This window comes from Takifugu rubripes, chromosome 20 (assembly GCF_901000725.2).
Source record: "Takifugu rubripes chromosome 20, fTakRub1.2, whole genome shotgun sequence".
Taxonomy (NCBI): domain Eukaryota; kingdom Metazoa; phylum Chordata; class Actinopteri; order Tetraodontiformes; family Tetraodontidae; genus Takifugu; species Takifugu rubripes.
This window is the reverse complement of record NC_042304.1, coordinates 14,823,776-14,838,658: the sequence shown is the minus strand read 5'-3', so window position 1 is coordinate 14,838,658 and position 14,883 is coordinate 14,823,776. Positions and strand designations below refer to the sequence as shown.

General features: G+C 43.0%; 1 protein-coding gene across 15 annotated transcripts in view; it reads right to left on the bottom strand.

The window, feature by feature from the left end:
* Positions 1-14,883, bottom strand: part of lrrc7 (leucine rich repeat containing 7) — a 56,526-nt gene that overhangs the window by 2,963 nt on the left and 38,680 nt on the right. For 6 of the 15 annotated variants that reach the window (XM_029828573.1, XM_029828575.1, XM_029828574.1 and 3 more), the window contains 21 exons: positions 13,609-13,738; positions 13,317-13,432; positions 13,000-13,069; positions 12,377-12,476; positions 12,167-12,291; positions 11,789-12,025; positions 11,509-11,631; positions 10,922-11,033; positions 9,961-10,192; positions 8,457-8,963; positions 7,989-8,213; positions 7,663-7,897; positions 7,159-7,506; positions 6,467-6,712; positions 5,669-5,881; positions 4,769-4,936; positions 4,153-4,272; positions 3,761-3,977; positions 3,329-3,597; positions 2,607-2,699; positions 49-123 (listed from right to left, as the gene is read on the bottom strand). In XM_029828573.1, coding sequence (XP_029684433.1) covers positions 49-123; positions 2,607-2,699; positions 3,329-3,597; positions 3,761-3,977; positions 4,153-4,272; positions 4,769-4,936; positions 5,669-5,881; positions 6,467-6,712; positions 7,159-7,506; positions 7,663-7,897; positions 7,989-8,213; positions 8,457-8,963; positions 9,961-10,192; positions 10,922-11,033; positions 11,509-11,631; positions 11,789-12,025; positions 12,167-12,291; positions 12,377-12,476; positions 13,000-13,069; positions 13,317-13,432; positions 13,609-13,738 — 3,961 coding nt within the window. The remainder of the gene's footprint in view (positions 1-48; positions 124-2,606; positions 2,700-3,328; positions 3,598-3,760; positions 3,978-4,152; positions 4,273-4,768; positions 4,937-5,668; positions 5,882-6,466; positions 6,713-7,158; positions 7,507-7,662; positions 7,898-7,988; positions 8,214-8,456; positions 8,964-9,960; positions 10,193-10,921; positions 11,034-11,508; positions 11,632-11,788; positions 12,026-12,166; positions 12,292-12,376; positions 12,477-12,999; positions 13,070-13,316; positions 13,433-13,608; positions 13,739-14,883) is intronic. The other 9 variants (XM_029828581.1, XM_029828580.1, XM_029828582.1 and 6 more) reach the window with 6 other exon arrangements.

Below are 14,883 nucleotides of genomic sequence, written 5' to 3'. Positions count from 1 at the left end.
GGGAAGGTCAAAATTCCCTCTGGTGATGACCACTGAGAAGATGTTTACCTGCAGTATCTTGTCTCCAGGCTGCAGTACAGATGCAGCGGGTCCATCATGCTGTACCCTAGTAACAAAGATACCCTATAAGTCAAAATGATACACCGTTAGGACAACACAGGGACACGATGGTTTAGAATCTTTGCCTTTCTCACGCTCATATCATCACCCCGCCCCAAAAATACTCACTAAAAAAATGTCATTTTTGCCAAAACTTTGCCAATATGTCAAAATTTCTTGGAAAGTCGAGTCCAAAAGTTGACAGAAAGTATTGTCCTCCCCAGGAATGTGGCATACAAGTGGTGTTGAGAGGAAAAAAACTAGGTATACAGGTAATATTTAAAGACTGAGGGAAGGACAAAAGGTGTATGGCACTGACTAGGAAAAGGAAAGAAGGGAGCAGGCCGGGCACAGGAGAATTCCCCCCCCATGTTTCCCCCCTCAAAAGACCCAAGGCAGAGATTGTAAAAACACCAACATCTTTTCACCGAGAGCTGAAAGATGTTTGAGGACACAGAAAGTGTGACTGGGTTCAAAAGGTGGCACACGTGTCGGACACACAAGAGCATTGTCAACAGATAAACGTGTCAAAAAGGGACACCAGTTATCCAAAAGCAAATCAATGCAGTATCGACGGCACGGTGGCACTAACACACTGCAGTGTGTGAGGGAACCGACACAGACAGGATAGAGCACATTAAAGAGGCGCAGGGATTAGAAGCGCTGGTTTAGTTGCACTGACATCGACACAGTGAGCCTCATAATTGTGTTAACATATACGGCTGTTTCGATAACACGTGTACAGTTTAACCGTATCTGTTCATACTGTATATTAAGTCTGGTATGGAGCTCACTGTAGGTTATGTTTGTTAGTGGAAAAATGTTAGTCGCCACATTTAAACATTAACACAACTCAAAGCTGCAGTACACAAAGCTGCCATAGACTGCAAAAACCTTTGAAATAGATGGAAAAAGAATGCTTTAGGCTTTAAAAAGAGCAGTTTTTGCAGTTGGCCGATAACATGGAGGAGGGTTTGTTATCAGCAGCAGCTCTGTGTACAAACATGTATATTTAGCAAAAGAAGGAGAGGACATTTGGAATTTAGGGGGTCACGACCCAGATCGGACTTAAAAATACATCTTCTGCTCCACGTCCTTGTCCTTTAATGTCTTTTTAAAAATGCAGTTAAAAACGCCAAACCCCAGTTGTAATGATGAAATTAAATCGAGTATTTTTTTAGTCAGAAGTTGTGCCATTTGATCAACATCCGCGTAGATCATTTGTCCTCATTTATTACAGTGTAATAGCACACTGACCAGCAGGGGGCGCCAAGAACGCGTGAAGACACATCATCTGTATGTGGCTCAAAGGATTAAATCCACAGATGTATAATTTATGAGTTTGTCTGTTTCAACAGTGCTTTTGAATGCAGTTTGTTTTAGTCTACAGACTGGACTTTAATCATGCTGAGGAAAATCAAAGCTACCTAACATGCTATCAAACACCAAATGTGCCGTAAGAGCACAGATGTTGACAGACATCACGGTGACTCTGACAGAGGGCGTCTTGTCATTAGATACAATTCAGTTCATATCCACATTTAAACTAGCTGGAAAAATAGAAGCTAACTGCAAAGAACTCAAATATGAAATATAAATATATTAAATACCTATCTATACCTGATGTTGTTATAGCATTTAATAATGTGAATAATGCAGGTTCTTGGAAGAAGTGTTTCAGAAAAAGCCACACCTCCATTAGCTGCAGGAGTAAACCATCATTAATAACACAGAAGCCGCAGCCAGTGAAAGCTTTATGGTCGGAAACACACGTGGGAATGACTAAATAACTGTGCACTTCAGCGCTACTTGTCTGCATTAAACTTAAGTGATGAGCTGACAGTTTCTTGAATATAATTTCACACCCCCATCATAAATGAATTCGTCGCATGTGCTGTGCAGAGGACGGCTGTTTAAATAACCCCTCTATTAATAGACCAGCTGTCGCATGCGCTGCTCAACATCTGAACAACAGCCAGGATGATCTGTCATATTTGCCACCCTTGGATCAAAGTGTAGAACATCTAAAATAACAGCACTGTGTCCCAGAATTAAAGCAACCCTCCTGAAAATAGCTGACGGAGCTGACCGAGCAGCACTGGGTTTGACTATAACAGCATGTTTCTAGGATGCGGCGCCATGTGCAGGAGGTCTGGGACATCTGCCACCCCAGCAGACACCCAGTCATTTGGAACATGTGTATCCGGAGCAAAAACTGCAGCATTACAGTTTCCCACTCTCTCCTCAAGTTTCCTGCTGTGTCTGATCATGCTAACAATGATTCGGCAAAGTTTAATGTTCACATATTTGCTTTTTACCCCTTCAAAAAGGCAAACGTCAAATAAACTTTGATTCTCCGAGTTAACCAAGTCAACTGCTGCCCCACAGACAGACACGCATAAGGACAGACTGACAAAACACTGCAGTAATGAGCAGCAGTTTCCATGGCAACTCTGAGGAAAAGCCGGGGAGGCTGTGACTGGCTGGCAGGCTGGGTCGGGTCGTACCATATCAGAGGGTTTGAAGGGGTTCCCCTGGCCACTGATGCCGCCAGAGATACTGAAACCAAGACCAGGGTTCTTCTCTATTCTCACACACAACTGGAGAAAGAAAAGGAAGACAAAACAAAACAGACAGAAAAAAATAAAGGAAAAACAAGTGAAAGTGAAATGCACAGATCAGAACAATCTCTACATGAGCATAGAGAGGACAGCGTGTACACATGGAAGCCATGCTTTCATGTGTCGTGGGACACGTTTTGGCAGCTATGTTGGAGGTCTGCAGTTCAGAACCAGACAGAATAACTGTAAATAAAATCTACTGTTGCTCACAGATATCAGGATGTTTGTGCCCTTCAGGCCACACGAAGCTTTATGCGACATTACATTTTAATAACCACAATCACAAAGTAGCAGAGAAGTCCTCAATAAACTAAATTTGAGCAGAACAATAATTGATGAGCTCAATCATTAAAGGAAAGATCTAGAAAATGATATGCAGTTTTGCTTGTTGACACTAGGACAAAATGTAAAATGGACCACTGAGGACAATTTATCTTCATTTCTATATTATTATCATTTTTAACACCCTATCATAAGCATTCCATTAGTTACTATTTAATTAGCCTATCTTCATACATACAGACCTCCAAGGTAGTTGGAGATGCAGTACAGAGTGTTGTCCAGATAGACAAGAGGACAGACAGAAGGAGGGACAGATGGACAGATACCTGTTCGTGAAACCCATCTGTGCTCTTCTGGCCTTTAGTCTGCAACAGGCAGCGAGCGCTCTGTGGTCGTGGGTTGGTGTGGGTCATGACAACCTGGTTGCTATGGATCATGCCCTGGTTGCTGTGGTACTGTGGGTTGGTGGAGGGGAGGCCCGACTGATGGCCCGAGCTGTGAGAGGAATGTGGGTTGTACTGGGGCTGATTCCCAGATGAAGACAGGACCATGGGTAGGCCCGAGCTAGTGTACCCCTGCCCAGGAGCCGCGTGACCTGCCAGGCAAAAGATGTGTTGTATATTTATTGCTACATAATTAAGATATAAAACATAAACTAGCATCACGACATGATTTTATCCAAAGTAGCATTAAACTGCTGCGTGGTTTCACTCTGTTTAGCCTCCAAAGCATTTCACACATGCCAGAAACTAATGTACCTTGAGGCATGTTGCCCTGGTACTGACCCGGTCCCCCAGAGGGAACCACTGACAGTGGCATTCCTGGCTGGTACTGTCCACCTTTGGTCATCATCCCATCATAACCCTGTTGGTTGACCACGCGATGAGGAGTAGTGGAGGAAGAGGAGGAAGAAGATGTGACAATCATGTGTGTGTTATGTGACTGGTGGGAAGAGGGATTGTGAGAGTGGACAGTCTGTGGACAGAAGACAGGAACAGGAGGACACATACTCAGGACCACACCAACGCGTAGCTGAGATGCTTTGGTTTGTATTTATAACAAACATGAACCATTTTTTGAAAAGCACAAACGAAGTTAAATTATTGATAAAGCATCTGTGTAAACGGCAAGCAAAAGGCTCACTAAATACCTTTTTTATGAGATTATCAGGCGGGACATCCCTCCTGCCAAGTGAGTAGGGAGCCCATTGGCTGCTCCCTGTCACCCCCTCCTGGTCGTTTTCAAGTATGGCACCCTGCTGAGACGGAGTCTGAAATAGAGAACATTTGTGAAAAATTACCTTCATTTGATGAATCTTTCAGCCTTTGCCATTTCAGTTTACGGTAGGTTTGTGTGAGTTTTTCATTCTTTTCATTGGTTTGAAATATTTTTAATATAAATATTTAATATATCAATTAAAATGCATCCAATGTATGTGATGGTATAGACGGTATGCACAAAATTGTTATTTTGCACTGACATAATACAGCTGGGAATGTATCTCCTGATTACTCTTTTGTTTTCATGACAGTTATTATTTTTAAAGTACTTTAATAGGCACAGCATGTAGCTTTTGGCTACTCAGATGGCAGTCAACTAAATACCATAAATATTTCAATGGTCTTCTCAGGTCAACTGTAGGTGACACAGCTAGTCAAGAATTATTGAGTAGTTCATTAAGGCTCTAAAGTTGGTATTTTTTATCATTACCTATATATAAAGTTTTTATAACGGGGGTTGTTCCTTTTTTTCTAAGGAATACTCACGGCATTAGTAGACGGAGGAGGAGGTAGTGGCAACCAGCGGCCAGCAGGGGGCTCATGCTTAGTGTTATTGTAAAGGTTAAAGTTCAAAGTGCTGGTGTGCCCCTGGCCGTGACCCCCGCCCTGACAGAGCATGCCCAGCGTGAGCGTGTTGTGCTTTAGGACACCACTCTGATTGGAGAAGACAACATCACGTGACATGCAGCACTTTGACACACTGTGAACTTCCACAAACAGTTGAACAAACATCAATAACACCGATAAAACAACAGTGCAGAGTTGCTGAAAGCACAGAGAAATGTTAGCTTGTGAATGATCAAATACAGACAGGGCACACTGTACTACACAGGCAGCAATTGGTGGATCATTTTAGTGTAAATATATGAATTTCTTGTTATAGTTCTGTCATTATACATGTACAGTTTGAGGTGGGACGTAACAATTGACCACCTTTCAAAAGCCTTTTAAAAAAATGGCAAAACCATATGACCAGACCACAGACTGTATAATTACGGCCCCCCCTTCTATGTTCTTTTGACCAACTTCTAACGCATCTCTGATCAGTGTCCCCGTCAGCGCTTGACTCTGAACAGTTGATTTCAAGCGAGTCAACTTTAAGAAAAGCAACACAAACAAATTTAAAAAATATATATATGACAGAGAATCCTTTATTTAAGCTCAACTGTATTTCAGGTCATGTGATTTCTGTAAGCACGGGTTCAGGGACGGTGGTGCAGAAGGTCAGAGCAACAGTGTGGATGGAACACTCATGCAGCTGGACAGATAGCTCCTCGTCTTTACAACACAGACTTAGACAGATACATACAGGAAAAGCCTCAGGATGGGATGTGTTTGGGGGCTTGTCCTCCCCCCGCCTTCAGTGTTGCGTGTACATTTACATACCCTATCCAATCGTTTGGCCTCAATGTGGCGAAGGAGCTGCTGTCTCCAATCAGCGGGCATCCTGGAGGTGATATCCTCGGGCTTCTCTGGTACGACAGGTCTCACTTTAATGGTGTCCTCAGATGCTTTCTCAGGGCAAGTTGCCAGAGCATAGTCAGGGGGCATCTTCTCCAGCAGGGCAGCCATGGTGGGACGAGCTGACACTGGACGGGCCTGAGAACCAGCAAACTTGGCTGAAGGCACTGGCATTTATTCTTTCAACACTGTATCGCATTTACATATTCATTTCTAAATGAAAATGCCGCAACAGGCACAATGAAGCGATATTCACATGACTACTCTGCCCTGGGGCACTGACTTGGCAAACCACAAACAGGCTAAAAAGTGTATTCGGGAATGTTTTGAGTTTACGGCAGAGAAAAATGATCCCTGGCTACTCAGCTTATTCTGTTGCTGCAGTGAGCTGGGTCGCTAACAGTGAGAAAATAATAATAATAAATGGTTCAACGATCTTAAAAGGCTGTATAATTTAATGACTCTCTGTTTGAAAGAACCTTTGATTGTCTTTAAGTTTTCCTTTTAGCTGATAAAAGGACTCTCCAAGGGGAGAGGTTGAATAAAGCTGGTGTCCATCAGATTAGGACACCGGAAGATGTCCCAAAGCTCACACCCTGTAGACATTAGTTGATGTCTTCATGTACACCAAATGTTTAAAATAAATGCCAAATTTGTTCAATTTAATAAAGCAGTTGTTGTGACTGTTCTTAAAATATGCAGTAGTTTAAGGTCCAAGATTACCTGCGATGCTCCATAGGTTTCGGTGCTGTAGCTTCTGGCCGACAGGGGGCGACGCTGAGTCAAACTCTTGGTTGGGTATCCAATCATTGGCTTCTTCTGCTCCTGGTAGGTGGGATAGTCATCATCATAGCGACCATTTCTCTTATTATGCATCATCTGGCTCTGACCATCTGCCACACCGGGGAGGGCTGAGTGCTCCATGGGGGTGGAATAGGCCACAGCCCGACTGTAAAGAGGGGGGTCCGTCTGTGGACAGGAAAGTTTCATTACAGCATAAAGTATGCATGTAATCAAAAGAAGGAAGTTAAAATAGTGTTTGTCGACCTTTATCGAGGACAGAAATATTCTTTGAATAAAAAAACAAAAATCCCAGCCTGCACGCCACCCCTTCACACCAGTCCTTACTTGCAAGCAGCTTTGCATCATCACATTTTTCATTAGTCAAAAACCCTTTTAGTTCCTCCCACAGCTCACAGGCCCGGCCTAGCACAGCCTCCGTATGGAGCAATAACACTCAATGCTTTGTTCCCATTTCCCCACACAAGGATGCCCATAAGCATTTTTACTGGTCTCATCTTGACAAAGTTGCTTATTAACAAAGCCTTTGTTGCACCAAAGTCTACTGATACCCGGTTGAAATAAAAGAGCAGGACTAAACAGACAACCGATAAAACAGGCAGCTGATTCTGTACCTGATGTCTGTACTGGGCCTCTTGCAGGGCCTCCTGCTGGGCTTCATGAACCCTTCGGAACAAAGCGAGCTCTGTTGAGCTCACCAGTGAATCCGCTCTCCTCAAAAAGCCCGGCCTGGAACGCGGCGTTGGGATGGGCTGTTGCTGGCTGGGCGTACCGTCCTGGTTGATCGGTGATTGAGCGAAAGAGAACATCTCCAACGGTGGATAGTCACGATACCGCGGGCTCACCAACTCTTTGGGTAATGTTTTTCCTGTTTGACTAATGTACTCCAAGGCCTTTGGTGCGTGGTTTATATAATCCGGTGTATTGGGGAAGGGAGGAGGGATTCGACGGTCAATGGTCACCTGGTTGATTAAGGAGGTTAACAATTAGAAAAATTAAGATATATATTTAAATTTATGTTATTCAGCAGCTAAAAATGTAGACACGTCTGAATTACCGGTATATTTGACACGACTACAAACTAAAAGATGCGTAGCAACATCCAGGAGTCTGCTAACCTGTGGGTTGTAGTTGTGGTCAAAATGATACGCCTTGTGCGGGATGGCAGGTTTTTGGTTTATTGCAGACTGGTTCTGACTATTGACTCCGTGTCCCGGGAATCCCAGCTCATCGTCTAACATGGGGGCAGACTGTGACCGCGCCATACTGGTCTGCTCCATGGAGCCAGGCAACTCGGGCCGGTCCAGGCTTGTCTGCTGCTCGATGGAAGAACTGTAGTTGTCCACTGGAATACTGTGAGCAAGAGAAAACTCTTCTTGACTTCATTGCACACGCTAGCGCTCTGATTAGAAGGAAGAAAAGCTCATCTGCAAGCTAAATCTACCTGTACACTTTGTAGGAGCCAATGTCGATCTCATCAATGCTCTGCGATTTCTTAAACTTGGACCTCATCTCTCTCATCATGGGGGACAAACGGTCGGAGCTTTTACTCATCACTACTGTCACTTTGTTGCCCCCACTGACACTTAGCTGATCCTTCCTGTTTTGATCCTCCTGGTTGTTGTGGTATGTCCAGCTGCCAGGCAAAGGCCCTGCACTTTGGTCCAGCCTTGAGGTGAAAGCATATATACAATATAATATAGGCATATTTAAGATAACAACAATAACACTTTTTAAAACTCTAGCCTATATATGATAGCCTACATTTTTTATACATCATAAACACAGATGTCGTTCATATTAAACAATCTCGACAATGAAAAGTAGCAAAAATTGAAAATCCCTACTGAATGTTTAGATGCATTTATTATATATGAGGTGTTAAGGCCCTGCTGGAGCTCCATATATTCACCTTGGGTCCATGTTCTTGCGGTCAGGGTGTGGGCTGGAGGTGGGTGTTATATCCAGTTTGGAAGGAAAAGCAGTCCGGTCTTCCAAAGGGCTGGGCGTTCTGGTCCAATTCTGCCAAGGGTTCTGGGAAGAAGGTCCAGTGGACTGTGGGTCATTGTCTGGAGTGGAACGCTGGTTGCTGTGGAAAGGTAGCGTCTGAGTGTCCAGCTCCAGGGGCACGCCTACGATACGCTCTTGCCTCATGAGAGGGCGCCGCCCGTGTGTCGACTGGCTGCGAGGTTTGGAGCCCAGCGGTGGGTTTCCTTGACTCCCAGTAGATGACGAAGCATCCATAGGGGACTCCTCGGCATCAAAACCTGTGTTGTCATAGTGAGGGGCCTCAGACCAATCGAAGGGCTCACTCAGTGGCCGCCGATCTCCTCGCTGCTGCAGGGTTCCTGAAGGAGGCGTCTCTCTTTGAGATAGCAGGGGCTTGGAGTCAATGGGTTTAGGGAATGACTGAGCCAATCTAGATTTTAAAAAAACATATTGAATAATCATGGTGTAGCAAATGATGCGATGATCTGACCTCAAACTGTAACTTTACACTGTGATACTGCTTATTAAATTAGAGGCAGAGGGCACTGAGAACACTGATATCTCATCTCCTTTCTCTCTCATGTTCCAGAGAGCACAAACAGAAAATATTAATGCCTTCATCCTCCTCGCTGCCACTTCTAGTTAGCAAATACCAGTCTTGTTACAGAGAGCCCCAGGATACATCAAATGACCCCTTTAATGTCAGAAAATACCAAAGCAATTATTCATCCTACAGGGGTTTTAAAATCAGCACACAGCAACAATAATATCACGACTAATACTGATGCTGATTAAATAAATAAGTGACAAAATGTACATTTTATTTATAATTACTGTTGTTATGAATGAATTTTACAATTTGTTTCAAGTTTCCTGTCAATGTGGAGGTCAAACAGGTCAAAATACAAAGGTTTTGGCTAGTATATGTGAAAAAGGAGTGGTTAGTACTCCAATATTTACCTATAAAAATAAATGTGCCCATTTGCATGACTCATTCTTAAGAAAGAGCATAACTCAGCTGTTGTTTGCAGGCAGTTGCAGTAACAATGCTGGCTTAAAACAGTACATTTCTAACCTCTAACAAGTTATAAAATTCTTTTTATATTAGTTTTGATGTCTATTTTTTATTTCAAGTGCCTCTGAGTTGATGGAGAAGGGCAGTGCCATCAAGGAAACAATTTCATCTGAAGGCCCCCACAAGTTGATGTGAAAAAGGCCTGAAATGGTGATGAAGCCTGGACTGAACAGAAATGGAGCTGAGATGAGAAAAGAGAGGCAAACCTGAACATGCCAGTGAATCTCTCTGACCTTGATTATGAGGGACGAGATAGAGGAGGAATAGAAAACAGAGAGAGAGGACAGAACAGAGGGAAGGTTTAATGGATGACGGTAGATGGAGCTGATGGAAGGGGATGGAGTGTGTGTACCTGTTGGTCCAGTGTGACTGAGGAGCCTGGTCCTTGCTCGGGGCTGGCAGAGCGGGAGTGTGTTTATGCGGGTGAGAGTGTGCGTGCGTGTGCGTGTGCGTGTGCGCGTGCGGGTTGGCAGGAGGGTTGGAGGAGCCAGAGGAGCCCTGCGAGGGAGAGTAGTCAGAGTAGGTGGCTGACGAGCCGCTGTGGTTCAGACAGTGCAGCTTATCCACCTCTTCATCTGTCGACTCTGCACAAAGATGGAAACAGGGAGAAAATCACATCCTCGTCTTTCCTTTATGAGCGGATTTTGGAGGAACTCTACATTTTTCTCATAACACGAATCCAAAGGCAAAGACAGGTTGATTTAATGGCAACAGCGTAATATAGTGATGCCATTTAAATGGGGGATGAGTGCTCTCTACAAACACAAAGTCAGCTTTCTCATAAATGCTCTACCTGCTTACAATCACATTTCCAAATTTTCTCAGGGAGATTTCACGCAACGGTTTACGGCTGCGAAGACACAAACGTGGAAATACTCCCTGCCCTTTAGCCATACTAAACACACAGGGAGAAACTTGAGTAAAGAACTCAAGAAAAAATGTTGTTATTAAATTTTCCACAAGATCACACCTAACATGCACCAGAGTAGATCACTGGGAGCTTCAGGCTTCTCACACTGAGCTCCCTAGAAGATTATATAAGAGAGTCTAAATTAGACAGAGTTCACCACGGAGTAGACATAATGAAATGTTTTGTTCGGTAGATTGGATTAATGTTGCGGAATGAAACTTAGAATTTAAAGAAAAAAGCTCTTTAATAGGGTATTAGTGGCGTGCAGCTCATTAAAACATGCCCGCCGCTTTCTGGGGAACGCACAGGCCAAAGATGCATCGTGACAAATTATGAGTCCTTAATAAATTACTCTTTATGTATGAACACCTGTGTATGGTGTGCCGTATTAAATCATTCCTACCTTTCTTGTCTTTCCCCAATAACACCACCTTTGGTTTGTAAATAGGTGGCTCCACCAGTGTGGGCCTCATATCTGAGATCCGGATGTCATTAGGAGATCCGCCCATCGAGTCCTGCAAAGAGACAAAACCCACTGGTTCACTCCAGACCGCCTCCAATCCAAACACGATCTTACAAATGTTGCTCTAGGGCATCTCATATTTAAATGTGAGGGTAAAACCTCATCTCTGTTACAACCGTAAACCTAAAAGTACCATTATTGTGTCCTGACAATCAATAATGATTAGAAATGACAGGCTGAGCAACAAAGCTGTGAGCAGAGGCCAGAATAATAATGATAATATAATACTAATAATAAGATCATCGAGGATATTATTGAATCATTACAGTTAATGCAGTTAGTGTGACAGTGCAGGCACATGGAGGCTAGATCCCCATACGACAAAAGAGTCAGAATTTTTACAATGTTTATGCCACTGTAGCAATTTTCTGACTATAGATAAAGAGAGTGACATGGATGCACAAGGAATATAGATTTAGGAGCATTAAATGTCAGAGGTATTTCACTGTAAATGAAAATGGGGCCACCTCGGAGCTCTCAGTCAGGTCCTCTTTGTCTTTCCTCTTGGGAATGTCAATGCCAGAGTTATGGATTGATCCCTGATCCATTAGCTGACTCTGAGAGAAGTCCTGCATCTCTCTGTCTGTCACCTATCAAACACAAATAGGTTTTTGGTGCCGTGTCTTCCGCTTTGTATTGATTTTAATGCTCTATAGCCACATTTCCTGTATTAACGCATTTATTTATTCATTTGTGTCATGAAAAAATGAAAAGTGAGCCATAAAGCAGGAAAAATGGATTTCCCACCTCTTTGGGAGGCAGCGGCCACGGTGGTTCGTATGGCTCTTTACTGAGATGTGTATGGTCCATGTTGGGTCCCACTGAGGTGACAGTGCCTGCGCTCAGCTGGTGCTGGTGCTGGTGCTGGTGCTGGTGTCCAAGCCCCGTGTGTACATTTTTACCCACAAGGCTTTGCACTGACTTCACCATGTTCTTAAGGTCCTCGGGGTAGGGTGTTGGGTAGCGCTTCAGGTTTATCTCAACCTACAAAAAAAAAAAGGTTGAATGTGACAGACACACGTGGAAACATAAGATCCAGTCAGTAAAAACATTAACTCAAGTGTTAGAGGAGCCAGGGTGGCGGATTTTACCATCACTGCCGAGCTCGAATCAAAACTTACTGACCTTGACCTTCCCAGAATTGTCTTCCTCTTCTTTCTTGTCCTCAAAATCAAAGGCCACAGTCATCCTCTGCTGTCTCTGCTCCTCCCACAGGGTAGGATTAAAGCTGTCACTGTCCGACTGATAATCTGCACACACACGTGCGTGGGTTACACCTCCCTGAAGATGACCTGCTACGTGCCTCTATTAACACATGTTTGCACGTGTTCCTACCCTCGTCATGCCGCGGTTGCTGAGGAAACATGTAGTTGGTCAAAACCTTTTGTTTGGTTTCAGGGTGGGCTTCTGTCTGCAGCGGGATCAGAGCCTTAGACTGCAAAAACGGAAAGAAGCAGCAGGTGGAAATAAATGTAGAGCTGCACTTGAGGCACTTTTAATATAAAAACAATGTCCTAGATATGCATATTGCAAAAATCAAATATTTATTTGATCTGCATCACCATCTAATTAAAAACCCAGATTATTCGCTGGAAAATTTCAAATGCAAACACATGCAAAAAAAAAAAAAAAATCAAATTTAGCCTGTGGGTGGGCAGCTGTGATGCATGATATGGTTTTGGGAATTAGACTAAACTTTTCACAGATTGCATTTTAATTTCAAATGTGTTTTTGTCTTTGATTGTAGAACCGTAATTTCTGATTAATTAAGTGAGTAAATGCATATTTGGAAAGAGTAGAGAGATTTTATTGGTACAAGTGGACTATGAATGAATTCAAAAAAAGAGCAGAAAGAGAGAAGCTACTTGTAGAGAAAACCTTATGCTTAACTATGTCTTAGTACTGAAGTAAATAAAAAGACATGTTATTCAATTTTTGGATGATCATGGAGCGGATACCTGATTGTCAGAAAGCCACAGAGCTGCCAGGTCCTTCAGCTTAGTGAAGGTAAACGGTAGATTCTTTAACCTGAGACACACAGACCAGCAGAGAGGGTTGAGAGAGAAAAGCGACATTTCTTCTGCCCACGCAGTGATCGGCCTGCAGAGTCCGTAACCACGGCAACCAGAGGCCGCGTGTGCAGAAAGGAAATGGTCATTAAGAAAGTGTTGTTGGTCCAACTGTAGGAACCTCCTATCGCTCCTGAGTCATCTGCTGAGATGACTGTGTGTGTGCGTGTGTGTGTGTGTTTGTGTGTGTGTGTGTGTGTGTGTACCTGTTGTCACTAAGGTTGAGGACTCGTAGTTTGGTCATCTGTCCAATCTCGTCAGGAAGAAATTCCAATTTATTAGACCGCAGTGACATTACAGTCACGTTCTTACAGTTACCAATCTGTAAATCACACACACACACACACACACACACACACACACACACACATGCACAAACAAACAAATTATGGATTACAATACTAGAGTAATAAAACTTGTATTATGTAAATGATTGTAACCAAAAATCCTAATCATCCATATATTTATCAGTGCGGCAACATGCGTTGACCATCGTACCTCCCTGGGCAGCTCAGTGAGGAAGTTCTCATCTGCAGCAAAGGTCCTCAGGCTGTGAAGGTAGCCGATGGTGGGGGGCAAAGACTCCAATTCATTACAGCTACAGTCGAACTCCTCCAAAAGCGACAGACTGGTGGCGGAAGGAGAAGAAGCAGAGAAGAGGTGACGAAAAAATAAAAAAGGAAGGAAGAATAAGGGCTTAGTTGCACATGGATTTAAAATATGGGTGATGCTGCTTTACTTCTCTATATTGGCAAATAATCCAATAAAAAGACCAAACAAACAAGACATTACTGTGCACTGGCACCTGGCTAACTTGAGCTGGGAAATCTCTCAACAGTTGCTGTGGAAGAAAGTGAATTTCTCAGTCGGGTGAGACTTACGTTAGTTTATTAGGTCTAAATTTGCTGAATTTCTTCTACCCAGAGCTCATCTTCACGACTGTCACCAGCTCTAAAACCCTCCCCCACCAGCCTGCCACCATTACTGTAGCAGCACAATAATCAGCAGCAGGTCAATGCATAATGATGAGATCTTTTTTGGTAATTAATTTACCATCACTGTTAACACTGCATTAGTCTGCTATTATTGTTCCCAATGGGCTGTGACCATCTGTGGCACCATATGGTTTAAGGAGAAGGTTAAAGAAATTTCATATAAGATTTGAGGTCAGACACAATTTTTGAAGTTTCAATTTCAAAATTTAGATCATATTCTATTCTATGGTACTAAAAATAACCTAAAAGTTTATTTCAAGATTATCGGTTGCCACATACCAGCGTGTTTTATTAATAAGCCTAATCCTGAAGGTGCTGCAAGGCCACAAGATGGTTCATGATGATTAAATAATTATTAAAGACACAAAGTGAAGGTTGATTAATTTAAACCATTACACAGACTGTAATGTTACTGGTCAACATGTTAGCAGACATCCTGCAGATATGTAGCTTACACTTTAATTGTGTACGCATATATCCAGGAATGCTAAAGATTTGTAAAGGCAAAAACAGGAACGGTTGGCTCTTCATTAGTAAGCGACACTTACAAAATGGGAGGGTTAAGAAATGGAACTTCAAATGTTTCACCAAAGGAAAAGCATTGGGAAAGCACTACTTACTACAAACCTGGGACATGTTCAGGAAAACAACATTTCCAGAGCTTTTGATTATAGATATAAGGTTTGGTATTTACAGCCTATAATCAATATTGAGTAAATTGTAAAAAGACTACCACAGGTGAGTCGCAGATGCAACAAATCAATGTATTTGAAGTGAA